The following is a 14,203-nucleotide window of genomic DNA, read 5'->3' on the forward strand; positions in this document are numbered from 1 at the left end:
AAACAGAGTTAACGTTTTGGGTCTGGTGACCCTTCCTCAGAACTGGGAACTCAGAACAGTTCTGAGAAAGGGTCACCGGACCCGAAACGTTAACTCTGTTTTCTCCTCCACAGATGCTGCCAGACCTGCTGAGCTTTTCCAGCAACTTTGTTTTTGTTCCTGATTTACAGCATCCGCAGTTCTTTTGGTTTTCATGGAAGTTAAGGATAATGTGATGCAACTGTGGCCTTTAAGAGAGGTGTTCTCTGCTGTTTCTCTTGCAGAGGGATTGTCATAGCGATACCGGAATGTCTCTTTTACAATAGGCAGTTGGTAAACAGCTTTTGAGTTCTCCCTGGGTGCTTTATTTTTAAACTGAGACACAAGGGAGTCATGAGTGGGTGGAGTCATGGCTCACACAGACGCAAGAAAGTTTTTAGTTTTGCTTTCAGTTCGTTCGAATGTTTCCTGCTGGCTGCTGAGCTAAAAGTTCAAGTTCCTGACTGTGACAGTGAAGTCTTAGACAGCGTGGCTTTCTCTTAAAAATTAAAAAGGTCAGACTGTATCTGTCTTCTATTCTGAAGAGGAGATGGCATGCAAGAACTATAACTTTTACTAAACTGTATTTTGTCCAAAGGGTGTGATTATGGAATGCTGCCTATATTGAAACAGTTGATAAGTAGTGGTGAAATAGTACTTTAACTCTATTGAAATACTTAACAAGATAAAGTTAGGCCAATTCTTCCTTATTGTTTGTATTTTAACTGTATTGTAAGAATAAAGTATGTTTTGATTAAAGCCCAGTGGTTGACCAATCGAATCACATCTGGAACATAGCACCTTACACTTGACTTTAAATAAATATACAACTTAGGGTCCAGGCTATCTCCTCACAACACTTTGTTGGTGTATGGTCTGGTCAATAACTATAGCATCAAATTAAAATCAAAAACGTACAATGTGGTAAAGATTAGTACTAAGACAGAGGATGAATAAAGTTCATTAAAAAAAAAGAGAGCCAACAAATTTTGAGGGTAAATTTGCAAATAATATTAGGATGGTGATATTACCATGAAATTAGTTAAATCTAGAAAAAGGAAGAGAGGGGCCCAAGTGAATACAAGACCCTTAGAGATTCAGGCTGGGGAAGTCATGGGACAGGAAATGGCAGAAAAGTTGAATAAATGCTTTACATCAGTTTTTGAAGACATGAACAGCATTCTAAAAGGTACAAAAGAATCAAGGGGCAAAAAGGGGATAAGTAAATAAATACAGCAACTATCACTACAGAAAAAGTGCTAGGGAAACTAAAAGCTGATAGATCCTCTAGACCTGATGGGATGCACCCTTGGATATTAACAGGAAGTTGCTACAGAGATACTGGATGCACTAGCAGCAATCTTCCAGGAATTCTTAGACTTTGGAAAAGTACAGAAGGATTAGAAAACTGTCAACATAACATCTTTATTCAGAAAGACAAAAAAATGATAGGTAAGTTAGCTTAACATCTGTTATTGGGAAAAATGCTACATTCTATTATAAACAATGTAATCACAGAACATTTAGAAAGACACAAGGATAATCAACTTGAGTCAGTAGGGCTTCAAGAAGGGTTTCAAGACAAATTTATTACAATTCTTTGAAGATGTAACAAGTAGAACAGATACAGGGGAAACAGTGGGTGCAAAATATTTGGAATTTCCAAAAAAAAAAATCAATAAGGTATCACATGTTAGCTACTTTGTCAGTTATGAAACCACATAATACTTTAGCACTGGTAAAAGATTGGCTAATTAATAAAAGATACATAGTTGGAATAAGAGGTGTATTTTCAAGATGGCAACCTGTAATTAGTGGACTGCCGGGGCCACAACTATTTACATTATGTGTTAATGACTTATATGGGGGAAGTGAATGTACAATGGCCAAACTTGTGCATAGCACAAAAATAGGTGGAAAGACAAATGGTGAGGATGACACAAAGATTCTGAAGAGGGATATAGACAGGTTAAGTCAGTGGTCAAAAACTTGGCAGATAAGATATTACATTGGAAGATGTAAGGTTATGCACTTGGGCAGAATAAAGGGTCTGCATATTTTTTTAAACGGGTAAAGACTGCAGAAAGCTGCAGCACAGAGAGGTTTGGGAGTTCTTATAAATAAATCATGAAAAGAAAGCATACAAGTTCAGCAAGTAATAGGGAAAGAAAATGGAATATTGGCCTTTATTTCAAAGGGAATGGAATATAAACATCTGGAAATCTTGCTAAAACTATACAAGGCACCAGGTTAGACTACACCTAGAATATTGCGAACAGTTTTGATCCCTTCATCAAAGGAAAGATTGGTATGGGAGGCTATTCAGAGAAGGTTCATGAGGTTGTTCCCAATTATGCAGATTGAGTCTTATGAGGCAATGTTGAATTGGTTGAGTTTGTACTTTATGAATTTAGAAGACTGAGAGGCAACCTTGTTGAACATTTATGATTCTTAGGGACTACCCTTCCTAGGGTAGATGCAGAGAAGTTGATTTCCCTTGTGGGACAGTCTAGCATCAAAAGGTATAATCTGAGTAATGGTTGCCCAGATGGGCCAGTAATGAGGAAGAATTTCTTCAGGGTAGCGAATCCGTGGAATTCTTTACTGCAGAGCACTGTTGAGATTGGGTCATTAAGTACACGCAAGGCTAAAATAGGCAGATTTTTAATCAGTCAGGGAATTGAGAGTCTTGGGGGAAATGGTATGAAAGTGGAGTTGAGGATTACTAAATCAGCCATGATATCGTCCAGTGGACTAGACTGGATAGGCTGAATGATGCACTTCTGCTCCTACATCTTGTGATCTTAAAAGCTGGGTTCTGATGAATAAAGTATACAAGATGCAAATACATCTAAAATTGTAAGATAGAATGTGTAAATGTCTGTGCACCAGTTGAGCTCTCCCACAAACACACAATTTAAAATACATCTCATGTTTTAATGCCATCACTACTGCACTGATGTCCCAGCCTGAAATTTTGTGCTGAAGCCTCTAGTATCGGATCACACTGACTTTCAGTGAGATCTGTGAGCAAGAGGCAAAAGTGCTGGAAAGTGAACCATGGTGGTTCAGTAAAGGAGCTGGAGTCACACGGGTCTTACTCTACTGTCTGTGGGGATAATATGAGTGATGACTAACCAGTAAATTTAAAGTAATTCTTAAAACTGTGAAATCATTTTCATTCACAGTCCAATACTTACTTCCAAAACATCTCTTCATAGATCAAAACAAAATCTAAAACATGACAAATGACTTTCGCATCCAAGAGATGTTTTAAAGCTTTTCAGGTATTGTATACTTTGAAATACACTGCATGTCTGAATGCAATTACATTTCTCTGCAGGCTAGCAAGGGAGTGATTTTTATATGACAAAATCAACCCAATTGTATCAATATGGATGGCAAATTAACTTGGAGGATTGTCAGCCAGAACTCACTGCTTTTCTTCAAGTAATGCCATCTGTGATCCTGGGGTTAGCTTACAGGTGGAAGCTAGTGTTGCAGAAGGTAAAAAAAAATTGCACTAACAAGTTTCAAAACTTGCACTCACCAGGATTCTGAATAGATTCAATGATCATTTTATAGTTGTTCTTGTTCACACTGAGGCCTGCCATGACATCCTCAATTCTCCTCAGATCCTTTCTTATCTGTTCTTGATCCTGAATCCAGAAAAGCAAGTCATCAACTTACAAGTTCAAATTAGACAAAGCGACCTGTGACCAAAATTAACAACATTTTACCCGTATTTTTGACAAATCAAGACAACCAACAGTCATTTCAAGTTGAATCAGAGATAGTAGGAACTGCAGATGCTGGAGAATCCGAGACAACAAGGTGCAGGGCTGGATGAACACAGCAGGCCAAGCAGCATCATAGGAGCAGAGAGGCTGACATTTCGGGCCTAGACCCTTCATCAGAAAAGGGGGAGGGGAAGGGGGTTCTGAAATAAATAGGGAGAGAGTGGGAGGCAGATAGAAGATGGATAGAGGAGAGGATAGAGGAGAGGATAGGTGGAGAGGAAGCAAACAGGTCGAAGAGGCGGGGATGGAGCCAGTAAAGGTGAGTGTAGGTGGGGAGTTAGGAAGGGGATAGGTCAGTCCAGGTCATTTCAAGTAACTGAACAACATAACCATGGATAACGAATAGAGAATCTAAATGAGAAAACTGTTGATAAGTTGATCACCATCTGAGCATCAGGGTCTTTTAGAGCAGAATTATTGTTGCACCATATAAATGCAACAAATTCAAGCATTGATTAGAAGGTGATTCACAGGACGGTTTTACAGTAGCATTTGATATCAAGTCGTACAAGGAAATATTAGGTAGCAGTATTCTGTGCTCATTTTCTCTGGGCCTTATAGTCCTCTTATCTTCCTCAGTTGTTTGTAGAACCATCCAATTTTCAAATACAAATTATTTAAGATCATCATTCTCTTTCTTTCCCTTGGTCTACAGCCCTCTAATCATCCCTCATCCATTCTTTCAACAAGTTCTCTTCTTTCAGAATATGACATTGATGCCTTTTCTTGACGATCTTCACTAAACCTTTCCTCCGTCATCATCCTGAAAATTTCTTCACCATTTTGTGTACTGTCCAAGTGGCCCATTTCAGAACTTTAGACGTCCACATTTCAGCACATACAACACGACTCTTCAAATCACAGTCTTGAACATTATTTTCTTAAAATCTCTCCTCGTTCCTTGTTGAACAATTCTCGGTTTTTAAAAGAATGGCTTTTTGCAATTGATATTCTAGTTCAGATTTAATTTTTAGCAGTAACCACCTTCAGAAAAGATGCTTTCCAAGTAATTAAACTGTGTACCTATTACAGCACTTGTCTTGACCTCTGTTTTCCCATCATTACATCAGAGAATCTTCACAACTTTGATCTCTTCAACGTGAATTTTCATTGTCAATTTTCACCAGTTTATTCAATTATCCATTATTATTTCTACATTTTCTACTGTCCTGTCCACCAAGGCCTCAATATGCTAATCTCACTGTACTCACCAGTTAATATTCAATACTGACAATGTTCTGTACTTCATTTGTGCTTTCTTCTTTTAAAAAGGAAAATGGTGGTCTCCACATAAATGTTAAGAACTATGGTGACTTGTCTCACCTTGCACTCAATTACACGGGATTCATGTTCATTAAATACTGTGAATTTACTAGTCTTGTAGTTGTTGCAGGCAATCATTCTTTTCTCCCTCCAGTCAACTTTGATCATCACATACATTTGGAACAGCTCTTACCTATTCACCCAGTCAAGAATGTTTGCATAATCCACACAGCAGACATACACTTATTAGTATTCTGTGCTCCTCTCGCTTTGTGCTGCCATCAGTGCTAAGTCTACATGCTTTTGTCAACAAAACTGATCACACCCACTGTACTTTGCTTGCTTTGGATTCCAAGCTATTTGCCAAGATTTTTGAAATGTAGCATTTAACAAAACTAAAGAATTCTCATGCCAACACAGGTGCAGATGTGACACAAACCATAATTTAGTTGCAAATAAAGTAAAAGTTCAGCTCAAGGGAATCAATGCAAGAAATTATTCCCAACACAGCAATTTTTTTCCAGTGTGTACTTTTTGATAAATTGTGTGCTCATCACAGTTACACCCATTTTATATCCCATTTCATAACATTAAGCTCCTGAATAGCAGCTAAACCATAGGTCAAATTTCAAGATAAACTGGCTTAGCTGCGCTCTAATATGGTGCCTTATTTGAAATTTTCAAACAGTATCTCCCACAATAATAATGGGAATTTATCTATGTCTGTGCAGATTAGAGAAGGTCTCAGTTAGAAGTACTAAAGTATTTGTGGCGACTTCACCTTGATTAAAGTACTCATATGGGCAGTTGGACGTTGTTGCTAAACTTGCTTTCCCAACATACATTTGATAACTAGTTACAATGAAAACAGTCACAGAAGAACAATTTTCAATTGAATTTTCTATTATAAACCAATCCATTAGACAATTGCAAAGGCTGAAGCTCCTGTCCTCTGGGTCCCCTTATTTGCCTTGTAGCTGCACTCTTCTGTCCCTGAACACTAAAGAAATGTGACAATTTGGATCAAATTCTAAAACTAGAAATACTCTGACGCCAACCCAAATCCCTCTGGAATATAATTTTGGAGACACTAAGGCTTTGGTGCTGGAATAAAAACGCTCTAATGATCGGAATATTTAAGACTCTGGCAGAAGGAGTGCACTAATAGCTCCTCCCTAATACTCAACAGGTGTAAAATGTGTCAATGTTTTGATAGATTCACTGCAATGGTGAACCTAAGTGGGACTGGCAGGTACCTGTGACATTGTGAGTCTGTCACCAGCACCAACCCAGCCCATACAGATGAAAATAGGGTTCTTTCAGTCTTTACAGGGAACATCTTTCCTCCCTTCCCCAAAGACCATGAACTCCCTGTGGTCTTTATTCCATCTTTTGCCTTCCCTTCCAAGAGCAAGCACACTACCTCTCAACTATGAGTGAAACTATGAATGGAAAGTCAGTGGAGTTCAGCCCAACACAGGGTAAACAAGCACGCGTTGTATGTGTTCAGATTCAGTAAGATTTTGTAGCTTTCATGTACAGACAAGAAAATATATTTGAGTGTATCTAGAGTCAGAGACAGATTGAATGTAATTTTTGGGTAAGAAAGTCTATGTTTTGGTTTTGTACAAATTAATTTAGTTCATAGTTTACATTAAACTGAAATCTAGAGATCTAAAACTAGACCCTCATTAAGCAAGTCAGACAGGCTTTTAATAACAGCGGCACGTAAAACTAGCCAACATAGTACGACTTACAAAGGGGTGGCACGGTGGCTCAGTGGTTAGTACTGCAGCCTCACAGCACCAGGGACCCAGGTTCAATTCCACCCTCGGGCGACTGTCTGTGTGGAGTTTGCACATTCTCCCGGTGTCTGCGTGGGTTTCCTCTGGGTGCTCCGGTTTCCTCCCACAGTCCAACGATGTGCAGGCTAGGTGGATTGGCCATGCTAAATTGCCCGTAGAGTTCAGGGAGGTGTAGATTAGGTGGGTTATAGGGGGATGGTCTGGGTGGGATGCTCTGAGGTTCGGTGTGGACTTGTTGGGCCGAAGGGCCTGTTTCCACACTGTAGGGATTCTATGATTCTAATAAGGCACCAGACTTAAGTGAAGAGGGAGGATGTGATGTGGGGTATACTTCAGTTTGTGTGAAACTTTGTCAATTTCAAGAATTGAACCTTACTCCAAAAAGGAGAAAAAAATTGAACTATGTGCCAAGCATCTGGTAAGTGACTAAGGTCTACTCTACTCCCACAATTCAAAATAACACAGGTGGAAAAAATATATAAGAATATAACAATATAAAATTGATAAAGTAAAATATACAAACAGATGTGGAGTAGATGTGATAATCTAAGGGTCATTGTTTAAAAACCAAAAGTCACCCATTTAAAACAGATGTGATGACTTTTCTCCCCCCACACATATAGAGTCACCAGTCACTGGAACTCTGTTCCTGAAAGTCTGGTGGAAGCAAAGTCCTTGAATATTTTTAAAGGTGAAGTAGATAGATTATTGTTTAAGCAAGGGAGAGAACCGTTTATGTGAGAATGTGGATTTGATGTTACTATCAAGTCAGCCATGATCTTATTCATTGACAGAGTAGGTTACTAGTCCTGTTCCTAATTCATGTTATGCAGCAAATAACTCATGAAAATCATTAACTTCTACCTGCAAACAATGTACTTCCGAGAATTGAAACATGACCATTACTCATTGCTTACTCCTCAAACTATTGAGCTTTTACAAACTGTTATTTTGAAAGTAATCCTTAGCTAATGATTTAAATAAAACACAATTCCTACAAAATGAGCTTGCCTGGGAGCTTGGTGCAGTTTTCATGTATCCAAGGATAGCTTCCTTGAGCTGGTTCACACCGTTTTCAGTCTGCTCATATTCTTTCCATGCTTTTTCCAGTTCCTACAGAGAAATGATATGCAGGTTTCTTTAATTCCACATTGTAACTTATGAAACATAAAAATGGATTAAATGTTGGTGTGTTATTTTATTCTCCTATCTCATATAATGTTTTTATTGACTTATCCCATAAGGCAGTTAACACAGAAGTAAACAGAGCCACAATCTATTTGCCTAGTCCCAAAGCTCAAAAGACTGCACACAATACCTTCAATTCATAGCACAGATTTTTTCAATTAAAACCTTTTCTTTCCTATAATCGATCTATTTCTCCACAGTTTACCAACATTTAACAAATGGCTTCCCCCATTGCAAAAGGCTGTACAGCAATCCATTTAGCAATGCCCAGACAAATATTCTTAGATCTTAATGATCCCAGTCAACATATTACTGATTGAATTGTTGAGGGAAAAGAGGGTAATTACAGCTCTGATTTTTTTTACTCAATATTAACTTATGTACATTAAGAAACAAAAGAAAAATCTAATTTATTCTCTCCAGCCCATTCTTCCAGTAACCAAATATAATTATTTTAATTAAAAAAAAAATCGCCCAAACATTTGACCTCAAAGGGATTACATTACTTTCCTAAAGATGTTTGAGAAACAGCCATTGACTTGATCAAAGTGCAGTGTGTTAGTACAGACCGGAGAATATACAAGGAATGTAACAGTTCAATTCCACCTCCTTTTCAAAGAAGCTTATCTTTTCATCTTCAAATGCTTGACCTTGGTGATTCCATCCATATATTCACTACCATGGAGCTTCTTGTAGCTCTAGGCTTGTTTTAATTTCCGAAGAAGAGTCCAAACATTAAGTCGAAGACAAGTAAAAGGTTTTACTTGAATGGCTTGCTAATCCACATCATAAATCTTTAGACATTTCCCATTCAGCAAAAATGTTGCTAATTCTCACGGAGTTTGGCCTTGGAAGCCTCACAGCTGCTCAACACTTAGTCATTTTAAAATAACCCATAAAATACTTAATTTCTGAAAAGTTAGAAGAATTGAAGGTGGTGTAATGGTTTAGACTTAATTCTGGGCTAACATGGCACTCCTCGTAGTGGGGACAAATCAGGGTTGACAGAGACCTTAAAGCAGGTCTTGGAGACAGTAAGGACTGCAGATGCTGGAAGCCAGAGTCAATAGATGTGAAGCTGGAAAAACACAGCAGGTCAGACAGCATCCGAGGAGCAGGAAAGTCAATGTTTCGGGGTGAAACCCTTCTTCAGGATGATGCTGTCTGACCTACTGTGCTTTTCCAGCTTCACATCTATTGGCCTTAAAGCAGTTCGCCTGCCTGACTTTCTGCACATCCAACTGACTGGGTATGTTTCGTGGTTTTTAAAAAAAAGAGGATTGCAGATCAAACAAAGTGAGTTGATTCCCTTGACAAAGGCCAACTGTAGTTCAACATGCAGATCCTGCCGTATACTGCACAGGAAGGAACAGCGAAGAGTAGAAATATGGTCATTATAGATCATTCGTAGTTTGGTGGACAAAGGCATTTATATAATAGTGTGCATCCCACATGGTAAGCTGTCTCCCTGCTGACCAAGGTAAATGGTATAATTGAAACGGCGTAGAATATCCTCCAGAGAAAAGGAGAAAGCCAGAAATTGTTGTACAAGTAACACCAACAATTGTGTCCAGAGATTGAAATCCTACATCAGATTTCAGGAGTTGTAAGGAAGGTTAAAAGTAGCACCCTGAAGTGTCTTGTGTTAATGAGAGCACAAAACTGGAAGAAAGGGAGGCTGGTGCAGCAAGATAAAGGCTTCAGATTCTTGGCTGCCAGGAGCAGTTTTGGGCAAGAAGCACCAATTCAAGAGAGATGGAGATGACCAGAATAGGGCTGGTATAAATATCTTCACATGGATGTCTACGAATGTCACTGGGGAGGATTTAAACTAAGTACGCTGGGAAATGAATACCAGTATATCAATGTAGAAAGAGGAATAAGTTGCATAGAGGATGTCTTTGGATATCTCAGAGGGAGGGAATGGTGCCACAATAGGTCGGACCAGACTATGAGGAATAGAAAAGCAGGTTTACAATGCATGCATGTAAATTCACAAAGTGTGGTTAAAAAAGGTGGATGAGCCATGAGCACAAACAGCTGTGTAAGAGTATCACATGGTGGTAATTATTGAAAAATTACTCAAAACTAGTGAGGACTGATCACTAAATATTCAAAGGTATGAAGTATTTGGAAAAAATGGGAATCAAATAAAGGCAAGGTGGCAATATTGATTGGGAAGATATTGCAATGCTGGAATGAGAGGACATCCAACAAAAAGGTGCAAAGAAAGGACACAGTGAGAGTAGAGAAATCACAAGGGCACTATTGTACCACTGGGAATAGTCTCTAAATAGTGACAGCAATATAGAAGAACAAGTAGATAAAGGAAATTAGAGATAAACGTAAGAATTATATGGTCACATTGGTCGGTTTTAATGACCTGAATATTAATTGGGATATTATTAGAGTAAGGCTAAGTAAAAAATAAATATGTGAAATCTGTTTGAGGGCATTTTCTTCACCAGTATGAGAGTGCTCCAATGAGAAGAGATGAGGTATTGCTGAATTTGGTGCCAGAGAATAATTTGAGCTCAGTGAGCCAAGTAATTGGTGGGGGTTGGGGGGTGGGGGAATACTTGTATTAGAATGATCGCTGTATTATATCAACAGACTCATTATGGAAAGAGCAATAACAACCTAAAGGCAAGCGTTTACATTGGAAAGACATGGGTTTTCATTGGATGAAGAGTGACATGGAACCAAAGGCCACCAGAAACCATTGAAATGGAGCAATGAGTAATCATCGAGTAGCTATTTCAGCTCATATGTTATGCTGCAGAAAAACTGCGTTCTTACCAGCAACTATGTTTTCTCTATCATTAATTCTTATGTTCAGGCTAATAGGTGAAAACATTTTTTTCTCATTTTACTAAACAAAATCTTAATAATGGTTTAAACATTTCCATAATATCCAACAGTCTTGCACGAGCACATCTGAAATGTCTTCTAACGGAGGTTACAGTCAAAGAAAAACAAAAAATTTATCTTAAAAAAATGGCCTGGTAGTCGTGGAGTCATATTGCTTAGCTCCTGTTTATGCGTGTGCGATACACAAACTCATACGACCACTTTTCAGACAATTATTAATTATATCTGACATATTAAGAGTGTTACTTTGGTAGACCATACAAGCTACAACAACAACTAGTAAAATAGCCCAATTAAGTAAACTTACTGTACAGACTTTGGAAATCTCAGCTCGGATTTGAACCAGATCCTCTTGCAGCAGCCGCTGTTGATAGGCAATCTTCTCAGTATGAGTTGGCTGTCCTTTATATTGATCCAGTTGCCTGTGGGTTACCTCCAGTACAGATTCAAGCTGGTCCTGAACAAACATGACAAATCAGAACTTGCAGCAAATAACACTGTTTCAGCAATACCTAAATGAAAGGAAGTGTGCTCTGACACCTCTTAAATACACCAGTAATCAAGTCCTTTCTTTGTTGGTGGTAGTGGTGGAATGTGGATAGGCAGACTTATTTGAGTCAAAGGGGAGGGTGGCAGGTGAAACAGAAGCAGATGGAGGTTGGCACCCAGTGATTAGAAAATTGGCAAGAGGATGACGCAGATGGAGATGCAGTGACAGGAATATTAGGAGTTTGGAGAGTGCAGAGTGGCCTATTAGGTAACCAAGGATTTAATCAAGTGGGATGTGAACCTGGAATAGTGACAGTAGAGTAGGGATGAAATGAAATGACAATTGACATCAGAGTCTAAACAGCAGGATGCAGGAGTGATAGTAGTGATACAGAGGAGAGAAATGGAGGTTGCATGCTCAGGTCTAGACTAGCAGCCAAAATGAGTGTGGGGTGTGACTGGATGCAGAAGGCTAACTAAGCATGGTAGAAGTTACATCAGACATGACTTGTTTATAAACAGATGCCCCTTTACCCTTCCTTCAGTTCTCTATATCAAACAGATTAAAAATTGAAACACTTCATACAATGTTTAAGTAAGCAACTGTTAAAATACTGGCGCATAACTTGAGTCCAACCAACTCAACAAAAATTGAAGCAGACGCCAAATCAAGTCTCAAATCCAGCTGAAGTTGTCCTTTTGTTAGAATAATTCTCCTGCTATGGATTTAGTGGATGAAAGGCACCAGAAATTCCTAGTCCATCCTCATACGCTGATGGCTTTCTGGTTGAAGTTTTGGCTCCTTGTCTGTGCTGAATTAGAATGGGTTTGTGACTAAACATTTATTAGTTATTCAAATGTCTCTAATCCTCTACAGACATCAGTTTCAGTTACTTGGATTACTGCACTCTAAAACTTAGCAATTTACTATCAGTTTTCTCAGCTGAACTGTTATTATTGTGCTATGTTTCTTTGGTTCTATCCTCCTTGAAGCAAGTAAACAAATCACATCAAATCAGTGCTGTTTATTTAAAGCTCCAGAGCAAAGTCCAGTTCAGTCTTTGTCTGGTATCCAAATAAGGGGAGAGGACGACCTAGCAATATTATTGCTGGACTCTTAAATGTTCTGGGGACCCGGGTTCAAATCACACCACCAAAGATAATAGAATTTGAATTCAATAAATATCCGGAATTAAGATGACAGAATTCCATTGTCGATTGTTGAAAAAAATTATCTACTTCACTAATGTCCTTTAGGGAGGGAAACTGGCATTCTTACCTGGTCTGGCGTGAGTGTGAGTCCAGACCCACAGCAATGTGGATGACTCTCAACTGCCCTCTGGGTAGTTAGGAATGGGCAATACATGCTGTGTCGCCCTCATTCCATGAATGAATTAAAAACAAAGTATCACTTTCTGCAGAAGCGAAGGAAGTATTAGTGCTGGTGGTTTCATGGTCACCATTACTGATGATTACTTTTGATCACAGATTCAGTGAATTAACTGAATTGAAATTCACTGACCACTATCTTGAGATTATTCTTACTTCTCGATCACGTGTCCAGGCTTTGGGAAGAGTAGTCCAACAGTATTTCCATTCACATGTCAGCTCGCTCACTATTGAATTCTCTCAGATGTTCACAATATGCACAAAAGGTTGTCAGAACCATTGTTCCATCTTTATCATTTCCGACTAGATGGTATTATAAGTATGTATTGTGCTAATATCTTAATCATTGATTGACTAAATCACAGAATGTGGTAGAGGTACGTAAACTAGGAAAGTTCCAGATTCCATTCAAATTATCCTTAATACTCCTCACTATTGAGCCTGTTGGAATCTGTGTGTGTGGACAAACAACAAACCAACTTGGACAGGGAGCTCTTCACAATCAAACTGTTGGCCATCCTATCTTTGCTTATATATAATGACAGATTACACTAAGGGCAGTTAATAAGTAGAATTTCAAATATGAATCACTGTTTTTATCAGATGAATTTTAACTTTTACTGTTTAAGTAGAAGAAAACCAAACAAAATGATTGCACTTTTATTTTTCTAAGTTGTTCCAAATAGTTCCACAAATCTACCACTGCAAGTATTAAAAATTAATTTGTCTGAATTGAGTCTTTCCTGTAAGGGAAATTAGAGAGTACATCATGTTTGCTACTGACTAACAAAGCTAAAGAGATATAAACAGGACATTAACGTATTTTGATCAACTGCTGTGCATTTGGAATTTTATTACCAAATTATTTTCTTCGGATAAGAATACTGTGGCAGGGGTGAGCTTCATCAGAAACAAAAACAGAAGTTGCCAGAAAATCTCAGCAAGTCTGGCAGCATCTATGAAGAGATATCAGAGTTAACGTTTCAGGTCCAGTGACCCTTTTTCAGAATGAGACTGGACCCAAAATGCTAACTCTGATTTCTCTCCACTGATGCTGACAGACCTGCTGAGATATTCCAACAATTTCTGTTTTTGTTTCTGATTTCCAGCATCTGCAGTTTTTCCGGTTATTTTTAATGAGATTTATCAGAATTGGTCTTTTGGAATTTAGGAAGCTGAGAGGGGAATTCATTGAAACAAAGATTCTGAGAAGCCTTGATTAGGTCAATACCAAGAGATGGGTTTCGCAGGCTGAAGAATATAATACTCAGGGATGAAGGTCTCATGACAAAAACGTCAGTTTTGTTTTGTCTGAGACATAGGAGACATTTCTTTAAATTGGAAGCTTTAGAAATCTCAATTCCCAGAGAACTGTAAAAA

At 38.4% G+C, this 14,203-nt stretch overlaps 1 protein-coding gene and 1 long non-coding RNA gene across 2 annotated transcripts in view; one reads left to right on the forward strand and one right to left on the reverse strand.

Moving 5' to 3' along the window:
- plekha7b (pleckstrin homology domain containing, family A member 7b) overlaps positions 1-14,203 on the reverse strand; it is a 419,580-nt gene that overhangs the window by 47,614 nt on the left and 357,763 nt on the right. The window contains exons 14-16 of the mRNA XM_048606908.1: positions 11,253-11,402; positions 7,898-7,999; positions 3,569-3,677 (exon numbers count right to left, since the gene is read on the reverse strand). Of these exons, the coding sequence (XP_048462865.1) occupies positions 3,569-3,677; positions 7,898-7,999; positions 11,253-11,402 (361 nt within the window). The remainder of the gene's footprint in view (positions 1-3,568; positions 3,678-7,897; positions 8,000-11,252; positions 11,403-14,203) is intronic.
- Positions 436-10,788, forward strand: LOC125485218. The gene is made up of 3 exons (XR_007263952.1): positions 436-533; positions 1,301-1,470; positions 10,688-10,788. It is a non-coding gene; the product is annotated as an uncharacterized LOC125485218 (long non-coding RNA).

The sequence above is a fragment of the Rhincodon typus genome, chromosome 17, assembly GCF_021869965.1.
Source record: "Rhincodon typus isolate 14 chromosome 17, sRhiTyp1.1, whole genome shotgun sequence".
Taxonomy (NCBI): domain Eukaryota; kingdom Metazoa; phylum Chordata; class Chondrichthyes; order Orectolobiformes; family Rhincodontidae; genus Rhincodon; species Rhincodon typus.